This window comes from Callorhinus ursinus, unplaced genomic scaffold, assembly GCF_003265705.2.
Source record: "Callorhinus ursinus isolate GAN/ISIS: 27379988/994484 unplaced genomic scaffold, GSC_fseal_2.0 scaffold10, whole genome shotgun sequence".
Taxonomy (NCBI): Eukaryota; Metazoa; Chordata; class Mammalia; order Carnivora; family Otariidae; genus Callorhinus; species Callorhinus ursinus.
The window spans coordinates 70,328,162-70,342,588 of record NW_027397072.1 but is presented as its reverse complement, the minus strand read 5'-3'; the positions used below and the strand labels follow the sequence as shown (position 1 = coordinate 70,342,588).

The 14,427-nt window shown below is 35.7% G+C and overlaps 1 protein-coding gene across 18 annotated transcripts in view; it reads right to left on the bottom strand.

Annotated features, from left to right (window-relative positions):
* Positions 1-14,427, bottom strand: part of NRXN1 (neurexin 1) — a 1,133,502-nt gene that overhangs the window by 581,295 nt on the left and 537,780 nt on the right. For all 18 annotated transcript variants that reach the window (XM_073897720.1, XM_025868729.2, XM_073897726.1 and 15 more), the window contains one exon: positions 1,982-2,104. In XM_073897720.1, coding sequence (XP_073753821.1) covers positions 1,982-2,104 — 123 coding nt within the window. The remainder of the gene's footprint in view (positions 1-1,981; positions 2,105-14,427) is intronic.

Sequence of the window (14,427 nt, the reverse complement as noted above, 5' to 3'; positions counted from 1 at the left end):
TCTCTTTAAAAACTAGTTCTAATGTAATCTTTAATTTTAAGATTAATTAATCTTAATCTGTAATCTTAAACTACCGTTTAAACCAGGGTCCTCAACTTCTCTTCTGAACTCCAAGGACATGAACGGCTTATGTCAACCATCCCGTTCATCACCTACTGCTCTAGCCTATCAGTTCTTGTTTGAGTTTTAGACGTGTGTCTTTGTGACATGATGTTGTATCTGGGAAGGTACTTGTCTTCGAATTATACACTTATTAGGATATGAATGAATATAAAGCAATGGACCATGAGTCAAAAAACAAATCAAAAACAACAATATAAACAAGCCTAGGTCCTCCTCTAAGTTCTGACAACAGTGGCATTTCAAAGAAACAGAAGTCACTTAACCCCTTTGAACCTCAGTTTCATCATCTGTAAAGTGAGGATGTATATGCCCTGTCCATTTCATTGCGCTGTGTGAGATTTAAGACACACTTAGGGACTGACGCATGTTCCTGTAGTTTTCACATGTCCTTCTCTCCAGGAGCTATGTATTCAAAATCTCTTGAACATGACCTTTGACACTAAGTCCTCATTTCTACTCCTTTTGATAAAACTCAGATCATCCAAATGATGGATGCTACTCTACAAAAACGATTCATTCCTCTTCTAAGAACCATCCTTAACCAAAACTAGCTGAACTTCAGTTGACAGTCCTGCCAAAGCCCAGCAAAAATTCTGCTTTCCTTCCCTAAGTTCACACAGTTCCTTAGAGCCTTCTCATGTTCGGCAATTTTGAATAAGGGCTTATGCTAACAGCTTTCCGGTTGATTTTCTTTCTCAGAAAACAAGATGATATAACATAGTAGTGGTTTCTAAATGCTAATGCATGAACCAGCTGCACGAGAGTTCCCCTCTGAAGAGATTTTCAACAAACAAATAAAAAAAAAAACCTAAAAGAAAACAACAACAATAAAATGAAAAGAACAACAGTTCCTGGGCTCTTCCTAGACTTTCCCTGATGTCAGGCCAGGAACCAGTCCTTTTAAAGCTCTTCAGGTGATTCTGAAATAAAGCTGCACCTACTTGTAGAAAAAAGTTCTGGAAAGCCATTAAGGGCTATTGAAATGTAAGATAGTAAAGACAGCTAACAGTTGGTAGTTTGGTTCATTTGAACTCAGAAATGATTCTCTCAAAAGTTAAAATCCCACACATGCTATTTCCACATTGATAGAATCAACTGAGCTCTGATCATGGGAACCCCTCAGGACTGAATGTAGGACACACTTCCCTGCTGCACAAGGACTATCTTGTGCCTTGTTCTAAAATAATTAATAATTTTAGAGATGTTCTCTAAAAAAAGAAAAAGAGTTAATATCCCAGTGGGTCATGTGCTTGGAGTTATTTTCAGCAGAGAGAACAAAGGTGCACCAATTCCTCTTTCATTCGGTTTCCAAGTCCCTGGGGTGGACTTTTATACAGTTCACCTCAGTGAGGAATCTACATATCAGGGATTGAACATGACATCTTTAATATTAGAGTTTAACCAACTGAGGTAAATGGCCAGACTTCTAATGAAAAAGTGGTTCACCCGACAGAATGCCAGCATATCTATCAATTTCCCTAGACACTAAAAAGTATAACTTGCGGCTGTTCATTGCCAAAATATATAAAAAACAAAGAAATTGAACAGAAATTGGCATGTAAACAATGACCTCAATATTTTATGAGGCCCTAAGATATTTATCAAGCCACAACACTGAAATATATAACATCTTCTTTAATTACAGGAAAGAACATGACATGAAAGTATTGCTCTTTTGAGAGAAAAAACTTTTAACATGCTGCTTATTAAATGTCACCATTGCTGGAAAAATTGGAACGAAAAAATGAACTGTGTGCACCAGCGTCAAGTTGTGTAGTTGGTTTTCATAGTCACCTGTAAGAAATGGGAAGGACTAAAGCTTCAGCAAAAGAAAAGCAATGGAAACAGGGGGATTTACCTGTCATGGCCTGTTGGTCATCCACGGTTAACTTTAAACTTTTTCCTCGACGGACCACACGCACTGTGTGCCATTCGTTATCATTGAGGTTATAGCCGGCAAAAAGGGTCTCGGGACCTTTGCCTGTAGAATATGCCAAACAGTCATTATGGACACTCAGAATCAGTCAAGCAAATGAACCTCACAGAGAGTGAGAGCAAGAGACAAAGTAAGGGGTGTGGGAAGCACGGGAGAGGGAGGAAAGACAAGAGAGAAAGAAATGAGAGAGAGAGAGAGAGAGAGGAGAGAAGAGACTGGCTGGATCAATTTTCAAGCCCATTAGAGTCAGAGCAAGCAAGGAAAATGACAAGTTAACAGACATTCAGGTGTGACACTTTAAGAAGAATCTTTAACATTATGCATTGATCAGACAAGTGAATGAACCTTGTTGTCATAAATAGGCACAGTCAATATAGCATCGGGAAGCCTCCCAAATTTACACACACTTGCTTGTTGTTGTTGTTGTTGTTGTTTTTCCCAGGGAATTCTCTGATCTTTGCAGTCATAGCTTTTTTATTAATGAAGCAGAGAGCAGTGTTGTAGCCTCTGACTTCTGGGAGAGAGCCGACCATAAGTCATTAGCTAAGCATCTTCAGCTGCAGCAACTAGCCGACTAGATTCTGGTGAGGAGACTGCACTGGGCGGGGTTGTGTGATGGCTACTCTTGACTCTTGTGTCATGTACCTCCAGTGTTCACCAAATTCTTAAGTTTATGGAATGTCACATCTAAAAACCAAGTCTAGTGGAGTGGGTTTAGATAAAAGTATTGACTTGTAGGAAATGAAAAAAAAAGTCACAGCCAATTGAGGTCTAAGAGTTGGGTGGGAAGGAAGAAAGAAAAGTGAGACTGAACAGCACTAGAGGGCAGGGACTCCCAGCTGAGGACCAAAAGAAAAAAAGGCAAGAAATGTGACCACCTGGGAAAGGAGCTGCCAGTGAATCTATGCAAATTCATACAAATGGATTACAAATGGGTTTACATTGGCTTGGAACGGACAAATCATTTCAGAAAGTTGTTTTGTAGAAATTACTGAAATGACAAAGTTAGACAAACATCCCTCTTCCACTTAAAAACAAAGCAAGGGAAAAAATAACTTTAATATGCCTGGAAATTTTTTAATTAAAAAAGTATTTCCACTAATCTGACACTATGATTCACAGAAAAAAAGTAATGAAACGTTTTTAAAGATACATTATTTGGGGATGGATTTTCCCCCTGTTTTCCAAGTACTGAAATGTGTTGGTATGCTAAAACAATGGAAGACATGACATCATTGAGTTTCATGACTTTCAACAGATTCAGGATCAGGGTTGGGTTCATAATTTCTTCAACCAAATTCTACCAGCAAAACCAATCAATGTCCAAGACTCATAGGAGGACATAGAAAAGGCCAAGAAGGAGAAAGAGAAGAAAGAGAGAAAGAAAGAAAGAAAGAAAGAAAGAAAGAAAGAAAGAAAGAAAGAAAGAAAGAAAGAAAGAAAGAAAAAGAAGAAAAGACAGACAGACTAATAGAACCAAGTAGAAGAACCCCAGTAGTTCATCCAACAGCAGATCATTGTTTGCTTTTGGTATTGCTGGCTATCCTGATTTCTCTCTTAGGATATAACAGGAGCAAGCTCTGCTTTTCTTGGTTGGGGTTTCTCTGGGGCTTAAAACAAACCAGTGAGATAAGCTAAATTTTGCAGGAGGAACTGCTTCATGTCTTTAAAAGAAAACATCATTAAGATGAGAAATAATCTCTTTTTGTTTCTTTAGAAAAGTTAAATTACACATCCGGATACATGAATAAAAACGAGTCCAGACAGAACAGTTTTGAGAGATTGATCACTAAATAACTAGAGGAAGCCTCTTAGTTCAGCAATTGCAAAAAAAAACAAAAAACAAAAAACTTTGAAACCAAATGTTGAAAGCAAGTTCCACGATCAAAGGAACTCTTTCTAGTTTCAACAGTGCAGAAAGAAGCGCTTAATAACTCTGCAGAATCTTAGCATCCTACTGGCAGCAAGGGTCATTCTTAGTTTTGATCTTTGAAAAGAGAATATATCATGTTAAAGCTATTTTTATAGGGAAGACTTTTTCTCTTAGAAATATGTGCTTTTGAAGCAGCTTCACTCCCGTTCTCTTAATTTTAAAAGTGTTTTGTCAAGAAAAAGAAGCTTAGGAGTGATATCATCATTATACCCCATTCTGGGCTTGATCTTGCTCTCAAGTCATAATGCTTAATCTATGAAACAACTATTTCCATAACAACAGGCATAAAATCCAATTAAAAATAACCCTTTGGTTCATAAAAATCTCTGTGGGCCAACTTGAAGCTCCTTTCTTGCATTATTAAAAATGTGAAGAGATTGATTTTGGAAAACAAGGTTTTAAAAAAATGCACTTAAAATTCTCAGTTCAAAACAGTATTGTTATTTATGCAACTTGAAGTGTAATGGACAAGGAGTTAAGAATTGTGGTTGCTAGCCCTTGATTTGCTACTAAGAAAGAAGTAGGGGGCGGTAAATGTTATTATGTGCCAGGCATTTTATCTGTTAACTTATTTCATCTTTACAATGTTAACATTTTGCTGATGTGGAACTGAAGGCCTAGGAAACTAAAACTTCTTGCCTCAAGGTCACAGAGCTAAAATGTGATAGAAAAGTGTTCCATTCTAGGTTTAAAGGACTCAAAGCCTGCATGTTTTCACCTGCATTAGCCCGCCTCCTAGCTATATGACCTTTGGCTAGAAGCAAAACTTCTCAGTTGCCCTACATCTAAATGAAGGGGATGGGAAAGCCACTCTTTGTTATGACTTCCCGCTTGCTCTACAGAATGATCACAATGTTAGGAAATCTTACACACCCTCTGCATAAGTCATGGTAGGTGGAAACCTCTAAACAGCATACCATACCTCTAAACGTACTAAAGGCATGATATAGAAGAAGGACCATCATTTTGGGACTGAGTTCACATAATTAGCCATTTTTTTTAAAGATTTTATTTATTTATTTGAGAGAGAGAGAGGGAGCAGAGGGAGCACAGAGGGAGAAGCAGACTCCCTGCCGAGCAGGGAGCCTGATGTGTGACTTGATCTCAGGACTCTGGGATCATGACCTGAGTTGAAGGCAGATACACAGTCGACTGAGCCACTCAGGCACCCCCATAATCAGCAAATTGCTAAAACATACAGCTTTTGGTGGTGTCAACAAACCTACTTACGAAAGGGAGGAGATGGTGTGGATGCTATCTGTAATGCCTTAGAGATCTCACGCTCTCACATTTAAAACCTATGGAATTGGTAAAGAAAGGTCGCTTCACTGTTTTAATTTTGAGTTTGAGAGTCCTTTGTCCTCTTGTAAAAATGTTAATGGCAAAATTATAGTCCCTATAGCCATGGATGATCTGAATTCCTTTTGAGATTTTCTCTTCTCGATATCTTGAGGATATCAAAATACTGGCAGTAACATCTTTCTCCCAGAATTAATGTGAATGTTATGGGCTGCATGTTCATCGGTTGAAGCCCTAATCCCTCATGTGATGGTGTTAGGAAGGAGGTGGGGCCTTTGAGAGGTGATGAGGTTTAGATGAAGTCATGAGGGTAGAGCCCCACGACAGGATGGGTTATCTTAGAAGAAGAGACGTCGGAACTCTTTCTCTCCATCATGGAGGGACACAGAAAGAAGGTGGCCATCTGCAAGAGGGGAAGAAGGCTCTCACCGAGAACCAAACCTGCCAACAGTGACCTTGGACTCACAGTCCAGAACTCTGAGAAATAAATGTTTGCTGTTCAAGTCATACAGTCCATGCCATTTGTTATGGGAGTCCAAGTAGACTTAGTAAGCAATAGTCTAAAGATTTTAAAGAAAGCCAATAACATTGTTTCTATTTTAAAGTTAATCATTCTTTATGTTTTGAAGGGAGTCAATATTTGTTTGTAATTTTACACTTGATTCTCACTGTAACTTATTAAGTCATAGAGAATTCCCCCCATATTTTAGTTAAGAAAGAGGATTTATTATAATAATAATATTATATATTATACATTATACATAATATTATTATTATAGAGTGTATTATTATAAGACTCAGAGTCAGTAAGGAGTGGAATTAAGACTGAGATCTTGAGGTCTTCCAAGCCCCTTCTAGTGTCCTTTCCACAGGCCCCAAGATGATCTGCAGACAGTAAAAGAAAGGTACAATGTGGCTGAATGACAACAGCTAATATTTAACCACTGGATCACAAGTCAGCTCTATAGGATAATGCTGTGTTAAAGAATTTTAGAACTAGAAGGGATATGGGAGGTAGAGCAGCCCACGGAGCCATCTACAAACACCCTGAGGTCCGAAGCAATTAGATGATGTTCTGCTATTTAAATGAAGAGTCCAGTTCCCCAGACTAGCAGTCTAGTGAAATTTCTTTAAATTATTCTGCTATTATATTCTGCTGAACTAGACTGAACTTCTTGAAGAACACCAGGATCTGACTCTATGATTTGGTCCATGACTGTGATTTGTTCTGCATCTAAAGTGAAAGTCAGGCAAGAATAAATACTGCTTCCTAACAGTATTTAACAGGGCTTAAGTTATGGTATAAGTGTTTGTTTTCTAGTTGGTGGTATCCACTAGGTTTTCTGGTGACTCTGTAGCTAACATTTTTTAATTTAAATTCATTTAAATAATTTAAAGTCATTCATTACAGATGGAAGTAGACACAAAAACATTTCAGTTTTCCTCAGTCTAGTTCAACTTGATTGTCCTTTTATAACCTACCCTTGTAAGAAGTTAATCTGTCCTCACAATTTTACTCCTAAGAAGGGTTGAAGATAACCCCACCTTGAGGCGTAGGACAGAGAGGAAGGGGGGGTGTGTGGGAGTGATGGGTGGAGTCACTAGTTCCTCACACAGATCCTTCTTTAAAATCTACTACTGCAGAGCCTTGATTGAACCACTAGGACTTGATAAAAGATGATAGCTCTTTTTGACCAGATTAATAACCACATTTGCTAGTTACTTTTTACCTTCATTTTCACTATAGGAGGGGATGGTGGAGAAAATTGGATTTTTTCCCTAGGTCTTCTATCAACAAATTATGTCACCTTAAGTAAGTCATTTATCTTTTCTGTTCCTCATATTTCATCTATAAAATGAGGATATTTGGTAAGAACATAACAAAAATACTCTCCTGTAAGCCAACTTAAAAATGTTGTCATTCTTGGAAGGAAGAGAGCTAGCCTTGCACCATTTCCAACCTTGTGGCAACATGAAAGAGTACAATATTATAGTGAAGTTCTCTAAATTCATGAGATGTGATTATTATCATTGGCAATTTCATCATTTTTATTTTGACATGGGTAGGCAGAAGACAGAGAGAACTTCACCGAGTTATTCTAGACCCAGAATTACTAAACTCAAATGAAACCAGTAGGACGATATTGATATATACTAACAAATGTGTTTATTAATTTATGTAGTCACATTTTAAGGACGAGAGCCGTTTTTGTCATCTTGGTATCACTCAGAATTTAGTACCAAATAATCAGGAAATGGTCAGTCAGGAGCAGGAAACGCACCATTATGTACCAGGATATGCCCCTGCTTAATGAACAGCTTCACTCAGGAAACTAAATCACACATCCGAAGGTTATGTGGTGAGATAGTGATCTTTAAGAAACCCTTTCTTTTAACTATAGTAATTTATTCTCTCCTCTGTTTAAAGAATCAGATCAGGGCTAGGCAGTGTTGGAGACTCTGACCCAGTATCTCTCTAAGCTTGCCTTACTCAGAACAAATATAGTTGTGCAATGTGAAAATCCATAAGCTAAACTGGGGCAGTGATTTTATTATTTTTTTTAAATCAGTGGAATTATTTTTTTTCTACCTGTAATCTTGCATAAAGAACATAAAAATGATGTAAAGTGGCAGTTGCCCTGCTACTTAAAAAACAAGCTAACCTGGTCCATGAGGCACCACCCAGAACACCTGGACTCTACAGAATCTTCTAGCTGGCTCATTTCTCCCTTTAGAAAAAGGATTTTCTTTATCAGAAAACACCAGAAAGGCTTTTAAAAATCATGTGCAAGTAACACTTTGCTTTTAAAATCAGATTTGATTAAAAAAAAAAGATGTCACTTATGAATTAAAAAAAGAAAACTATTCTTCCAGAACATCACTGATTATGTATATCAAGGTTCAGAGCTCTTCAAAGCTACTGTTGTTAGTTATGTACAATATCCTCTTGTATGAGTTCTCAACACACCCTTAATTGCAAAGTCCAAATTTATAGGCTCTGTTCTGAAGATTTTGTAGGCCATTTCCTCCTAGGTCATGTGAGTTATAGAATAGGCTGCCTTTCCTTATTTCTAGCCATAAGGAAACCAAGATTTAGGACTTGTGCTTAATTTGATCAACTAGATTATTTTCCTTCCTTTAACTTTTCTTTTCTTTCTTTCTTTCTTTCTTTTTTTGCATACTGGCTTTTCTCCACAATGAATTTCTTAAAATACTTTTGTTAATCACTTTAAATTCTATTTGGAAGTATTGTGGCATAAATCAATAAGTTAATTTATTTAATGAAGAAAAGAACAGCTTCTAAGAGATGTACACATAATTAAACCAACTCTCCCTTATTACAGATAGTTCCAAGGGAGTTTAGTCTATATCTCCAACAAGATTAAATGAGCCTTTATTGACCAATATCAGGTTTGTTTGTGAGTGTATTTTAAATCAATTTTCATATTTGTGATGTGTATTTTTTGAACCAAAATATACATAATAAAATGCACATAATACTAATTTTAGATTCTTTTTGGAAGATAGCCTTATGTGAAAATGTTTTGTGAAACTACTTATACTAGTTTTTGAATGTGGGGGGAAAAATAGTAAAGAGCAATAGAGAAGAATCAAACAAAGCTAAGGGATCTATGAAGCAATGTGATCAAAGATGTTTAGTAGACGAAAATGACAGCTGTCTCCGGATGAATGGATGTGGCTGGAGAAAAGCAAACTCATACCAATTAAACTTTAATTTTTAAAGTACTTAGATGTATGGGCCACAAAGCTGAGATTCTTATATACCCTTTAGGTCATAATTTCTCTACTGGTATATTTTATTTTATTTATTTATTTTTTTAAGATTTTATTTATTTATTTGACAGAGAGAGACACGGCGAGAGAGGGAACACAAGCAGGGGGAGTGGGAGAGGGAGAAGCAGGCTTCCCGATGCGGGGCTCGATCCCAGGACCCTGGGATTATGACCTGAGCTGAAGGCAGGCGCTTAAAGACTGAGCCACCCAGGCGTCCCTAAAATAATTACTTTAAAAAAATAATCTAACTTCTGCTTTAAAAAAGAAAGAAGAAGAAGAAAGGAGGAGGAGGAGAGGGAGGGGAGAAGGAATAACTCCTCATTTAATGTTGCTATGTTATGTTTCTCCATGCCTAGATATTGGGCTGGGAGCAAAATTCTTTTGTTTATATTTCTCACATGAATCAGTTAGGGAATTTAATTATCAATTAAAATTAGACACATGAAAATTGTACTTCCACATTCTTCTACTATTCACTAACATTACTAAGGGAAAGACCGACAAAATAATTTGCGAGCCCAGTACAAATTGAAAATGTGGGACTGCTGTTCAAGATGAATAATTTTCGGACAGTTATAGCCGACTTTGAATTCAAGCCCAGGTCCTTCTAAGCATGGGGCCATGGGCGACTACGCAAATTGCACGCTGTTGAAGCCAGCCCTGATTAGGAGAATTAAGTCTTGTGCTTATTTACTTTTAAAGTTTCGTTTGGCTCTACAATCAGAAATGTGCAGACAAAGCTGGAAGCAAAACACTGCATTTCTGCACTTAAGAGGCGCGGCTGGGTCACCTTCCCCATACTGACTGCACTTAATGGCAAGGCCTCTGGGGTATCAGAGAAGCTGTCTCAGAGCTGTCTTCCTGGCCAAGTCTGGTGCCCATCAGTCAGGACCTGGGCTTGGTGACAGACTAATAATTATCCTAACAATCATGAAGAGGGGCTCCTTGCCAAGCCATGTACTCGTCCCTCTTTATCTCTCCTCAACATCTCCTCAATGTAGTTGAGGATACGTCCTTGACAATTATTCAGAATGTCTATGAAGAGAGCTACTTGCCTTTACTGTACAAACAAGGTGCTGTGCATAGAGTCCTAAGGATAGACACATTTCTTTATACTAAAAATATTAGAAATACCCTTCCTTAATTAAAAAGCACTTGAGTAAATCATAGAATGTCAGACATTAAGCCTTCAGATGTTAGTTTTTCAAAAATGAATGTGAACAACAGGAGAAAGGCATTTTATAAACTAATTTCTCTGGAGAAATAAAATAGTAACATGCTAATTAATTACATTTTATTTGTTTTGGTTAGTTTGTTACTTAAATCTGCCCTTGTGTTTTTAAAAGTGCTAGAACCCTGTATCTTGGTCTGGTGCATGTGTTCTGGACTCACAGGTTTGGTTTTTATCCTAATTCCATAAGTTACTAGCTGTGTGAACTTGGGTAATCTATTTAAGTTCTCTGGACCTCAGTATTTATATCTGTAAAATAAGCTAGTAATAGGGATACTTCACAACACAAATAGATTTAATGCATTTGAATAATTTGAAGCAATGTCTAGTACACAGTAAGCCCTCAGTTATAGTAATAATATTATTTTCACTATTATATTATCACTATTATTATATTTTCCCTTCAGTGGGTTCAAATTTCAAAGAAAGTATCACACATCTATAGCTCAGTGCCATTAACATAATAGCCATTCACTAATTATTTACTGAATAGGTCTATTTGTTTAGAGTTTGTTGGATTGTGTGTGTGTGTGTGTGTGTGTGTGTGTGTGTTAGAGGAAATATCTCCTGATATTGAATTAAGCCAAACAGTTAAAAAAAAAATAACTCCATTAACTTTTAATGCTTACGTTCACTAAAAAGTATCAGGAAATAGAAAGCTTCATCCTTTTGTTTTCCTATTTGGCAGCACGGAATCTGGTAAGTCGTACAGTTGGAGAGCTTGGGTGGCTCAGTTGTCTGGCTAATTATTTGGACAGCTTTTTTGCTCAGTTCCCTTGAAAATAAATTTAATATTGTGTAGAGCCTATGAGAGCAAAATAGACTAACGCTAGCAGTCAATAATTTCCAAATGCAAAGAAAACAGTTGGTTTAGGAATTGAGATATTCAAGAATTAATGAGTGATTATAAGAAAACATTGGCATTGTCTGCAAAAAGATTTGACCTTGGAGAGCTGTTGGAAACATCCTGCAGAGACTCCTTTGCCATTTTCCTAACAACCCTATTCTAGTGTCTACAAAATAAACTTTAGTATATTTAGCTGCCTCACCTCCTGCTCCATATCTGGCTTAATATCATAGCTCTAGGCAAATGAATCAACAAGGTTTAAATCACCTACTAAGAAACATTTATCCTCTACAGCATTGACATTGATTGTACCCATTTATGACAGACCAGGATAAGTATCTCTGATGTAAATAATTTTCAATGTGAAAAACATACATTTTAAGAAATACAAATTACCTTTTAAGAATATATTTACAACACAGTAAAAATGAACACAGATTATATAAATATATTGTTCAAAGAATGTTTTAAAATAACTCTCTTTAAATCTAACCTAGCTTGACTGGAAAGTTTAGGAAGAAGCATAATAAAATAAACTAATATACTGAAAGAAAAAATTTGGACTGTGACTTTATTTTAAGGAAAAAAAGGTCATTTCCAAGAAATGCTTATCACATAATAGGATAGCTTGCAGGTATAATTAAGTACTAAATAGTTAATGCGCTTTTAAGTAAGCATTATAAATGGAAAATTTATTCAGTGTTGGTATAACATGAAAAGAAAAGGATTATATTGATTTACAGTGATACTTATTTAACACGTCTTTTGTAATACTTACAAAATGTCAAACTATCTGAATGAAAAAAAATGAAAAAGCATACAGATATTGAGCATTTGGAAATTTACAAATATTTGATAATTCACTAAAAAGCCATGGGATTAGAGTATGAAACACAGAGATTATTTAATTAAATGTATCATTCTTTATCTGAATACTCTATTATAATAGTTATAGAATTTCTTTTTATAAGGCCAAGAAGAATGCGTATTTTTGCATAATACAAGCAAAGATGGCTTTACCTGTGTTTTATTTTCCATAACTTAATATAAGTGCATTGAAGTATCTTTAAAGACTGAATTGATAAAATTTAGCTCTCCCTCACTATTTTTGGGATATTCTTGAACAAACTTTCTCCAAAAATAAAAAGCATAGTAGAAGAAATAAATAAATCTCAGTTCCTGGCTTTGATTTATTTGTCCCCTTCCTTTCTTTTCCATGGGAAGCCATTATGATGCTTGAAAGCCTATTTTTCAGTATTTGTCTTAAATGTTATGAAAGTATTTTTTTAATAAAACACATTCTAAGGAATATAAGAAATATTTTGTCTTTAAAAATGTTGAACTATAGCCATCTCATTTGTTTTGGTATTTTTTTTCTTCCTCAATGACTGCATCAAAGAAAGCTATGGTCAAGTAACACATGATAAGTTATCCATTCATCATATAAAAATTGGAATAATAATATGTGTTTTTTCCCAAGCAATGATATGATGACTTACAAAATCCTTCTTTACTTTGAATTTTAATAATGCAATAACAGATAGTGTTAACCTGATTGTTTTCTTTTATTGTCATTAGCTTATTTATCAGGCTAATTTGTAGTCATTAAGTGCTATGATTTAGTTATTGAGTGCTAAGACTTTATTCAACCATTTATTTTAGTAATGGGAAAAATATTGAGATTGTTCCTTTATTTGAAGGTATCTTTGGGTCAAAGTCTTCTGAAATGAATGGCCTGCCTTCCTGTCCTGGAAGTGTTCTAAAAAGGTGCTTGTCCAACTATAGCAATAGTTATTAGCAATTAAATCTTATGTCAAGTTAACTTGCTCAATCTGAGGAAATAGTGTTTGCAGGTTCCTTGGAGCTGGTCTACCAACTACTAGGAGTAATGTTATGTCTGCATGCTTGTTCCTGGTCAATCTTCCTATGATGAGATTACATCAGTTAGGCTTTCACTTAGTGGATTACAGTCATTAATAAATTACAGCAATGCATCTGTAAGTATCTTTTCATTCATGGTTATTCCAATCTGGTTTGTTTCTCAAGATCTTGCTCATAGATGCTTCCAATCAGCTTTAACTGACTTCTCTGAGATCACTGATGAATCATAATAGAACTTACTTTTGTACATATATGTCTTCTCTCTATTTTATCTTTCTTCAACTGGCTCAATGACCTGGACCTGCTTTATATTACTTTGGCAGAAAATCATTATCGGGTCCTACCTCCATTTTGGTCCACCTATTTCAACATTCTTAGGTGAATATGTATGTATTCTAAGGGAATTTGCATAACTTATTAAATCATTTATTTTTTATTTGCTTTTACTGGACACCTTCATAATGCATGAAAAATCAGTAATAGCAATTTTAAGTCATGCCATTATAGTTTATTAGTTCTATAATATTTGTGTCTTAATTGCCTTTGTACCTATTGAAATGTAAAACATTTCAGAATTCTTTGGATTTTTTAGTAGTCCACATTTATTTATAGTCAGAATTTCCTGATTTCCAAATGGGTTGATTTTTTTTTTCCATGTATCTGACAATTTAATGAGTGCCTATATTCACAGGCTGGCTATATATTTGTATGCAAATTTTAAAAGAGAATTGATCATTCTTACTCTAAATCCTACATTCCCAAGGCAATTTTAAGTATAATAATTATCTATAGAAAAAGGCAATTGACTTTGAAATTTAATTTATTTCAGTAGTACTTTGCACTAAATATTTCAAGTCTTTATTTATACTGATGTCCTGGGAAGGGTGATAGGAGGATAAAGAATTCTCACAACTTTATGAGTGATGCATTCCAAGAACAAGTAACAACGAGCAAATAATCCAGTATTAAGTGTAAATTAAAAAATGGTAATTAAAGTACGTTCAGAATTTCTTATTTTATCTTTGGGGAAGCTGTTTTCATAATGCACTTCTTATCCATCTTGCTCTTTGCTCCCATTGGTAACAAGTGAGCGCTGAGCACACTGAACCTTTCAATTTTCAAATTCTTTGATGGCCCCATTCATTCCCTCCCACCCCAATTTCAAGAGCCTTCCCCAAAGGATGACAAAATACCTGGGCCATTGGAGCTACACTGTGTGCTGAACAACCTTTCAGTTCTTGAGCCCCATTTTAACCTCTACAAAACCTGTAATGTTGTGACTGGAATGATTTCTTTGTCTGTAGCTACTCTTAGTGTGTTCTTGTAATAAGCCTTCATTAACTAATATAACCTGAATACACGTCTATTCCTTAAATAATAAA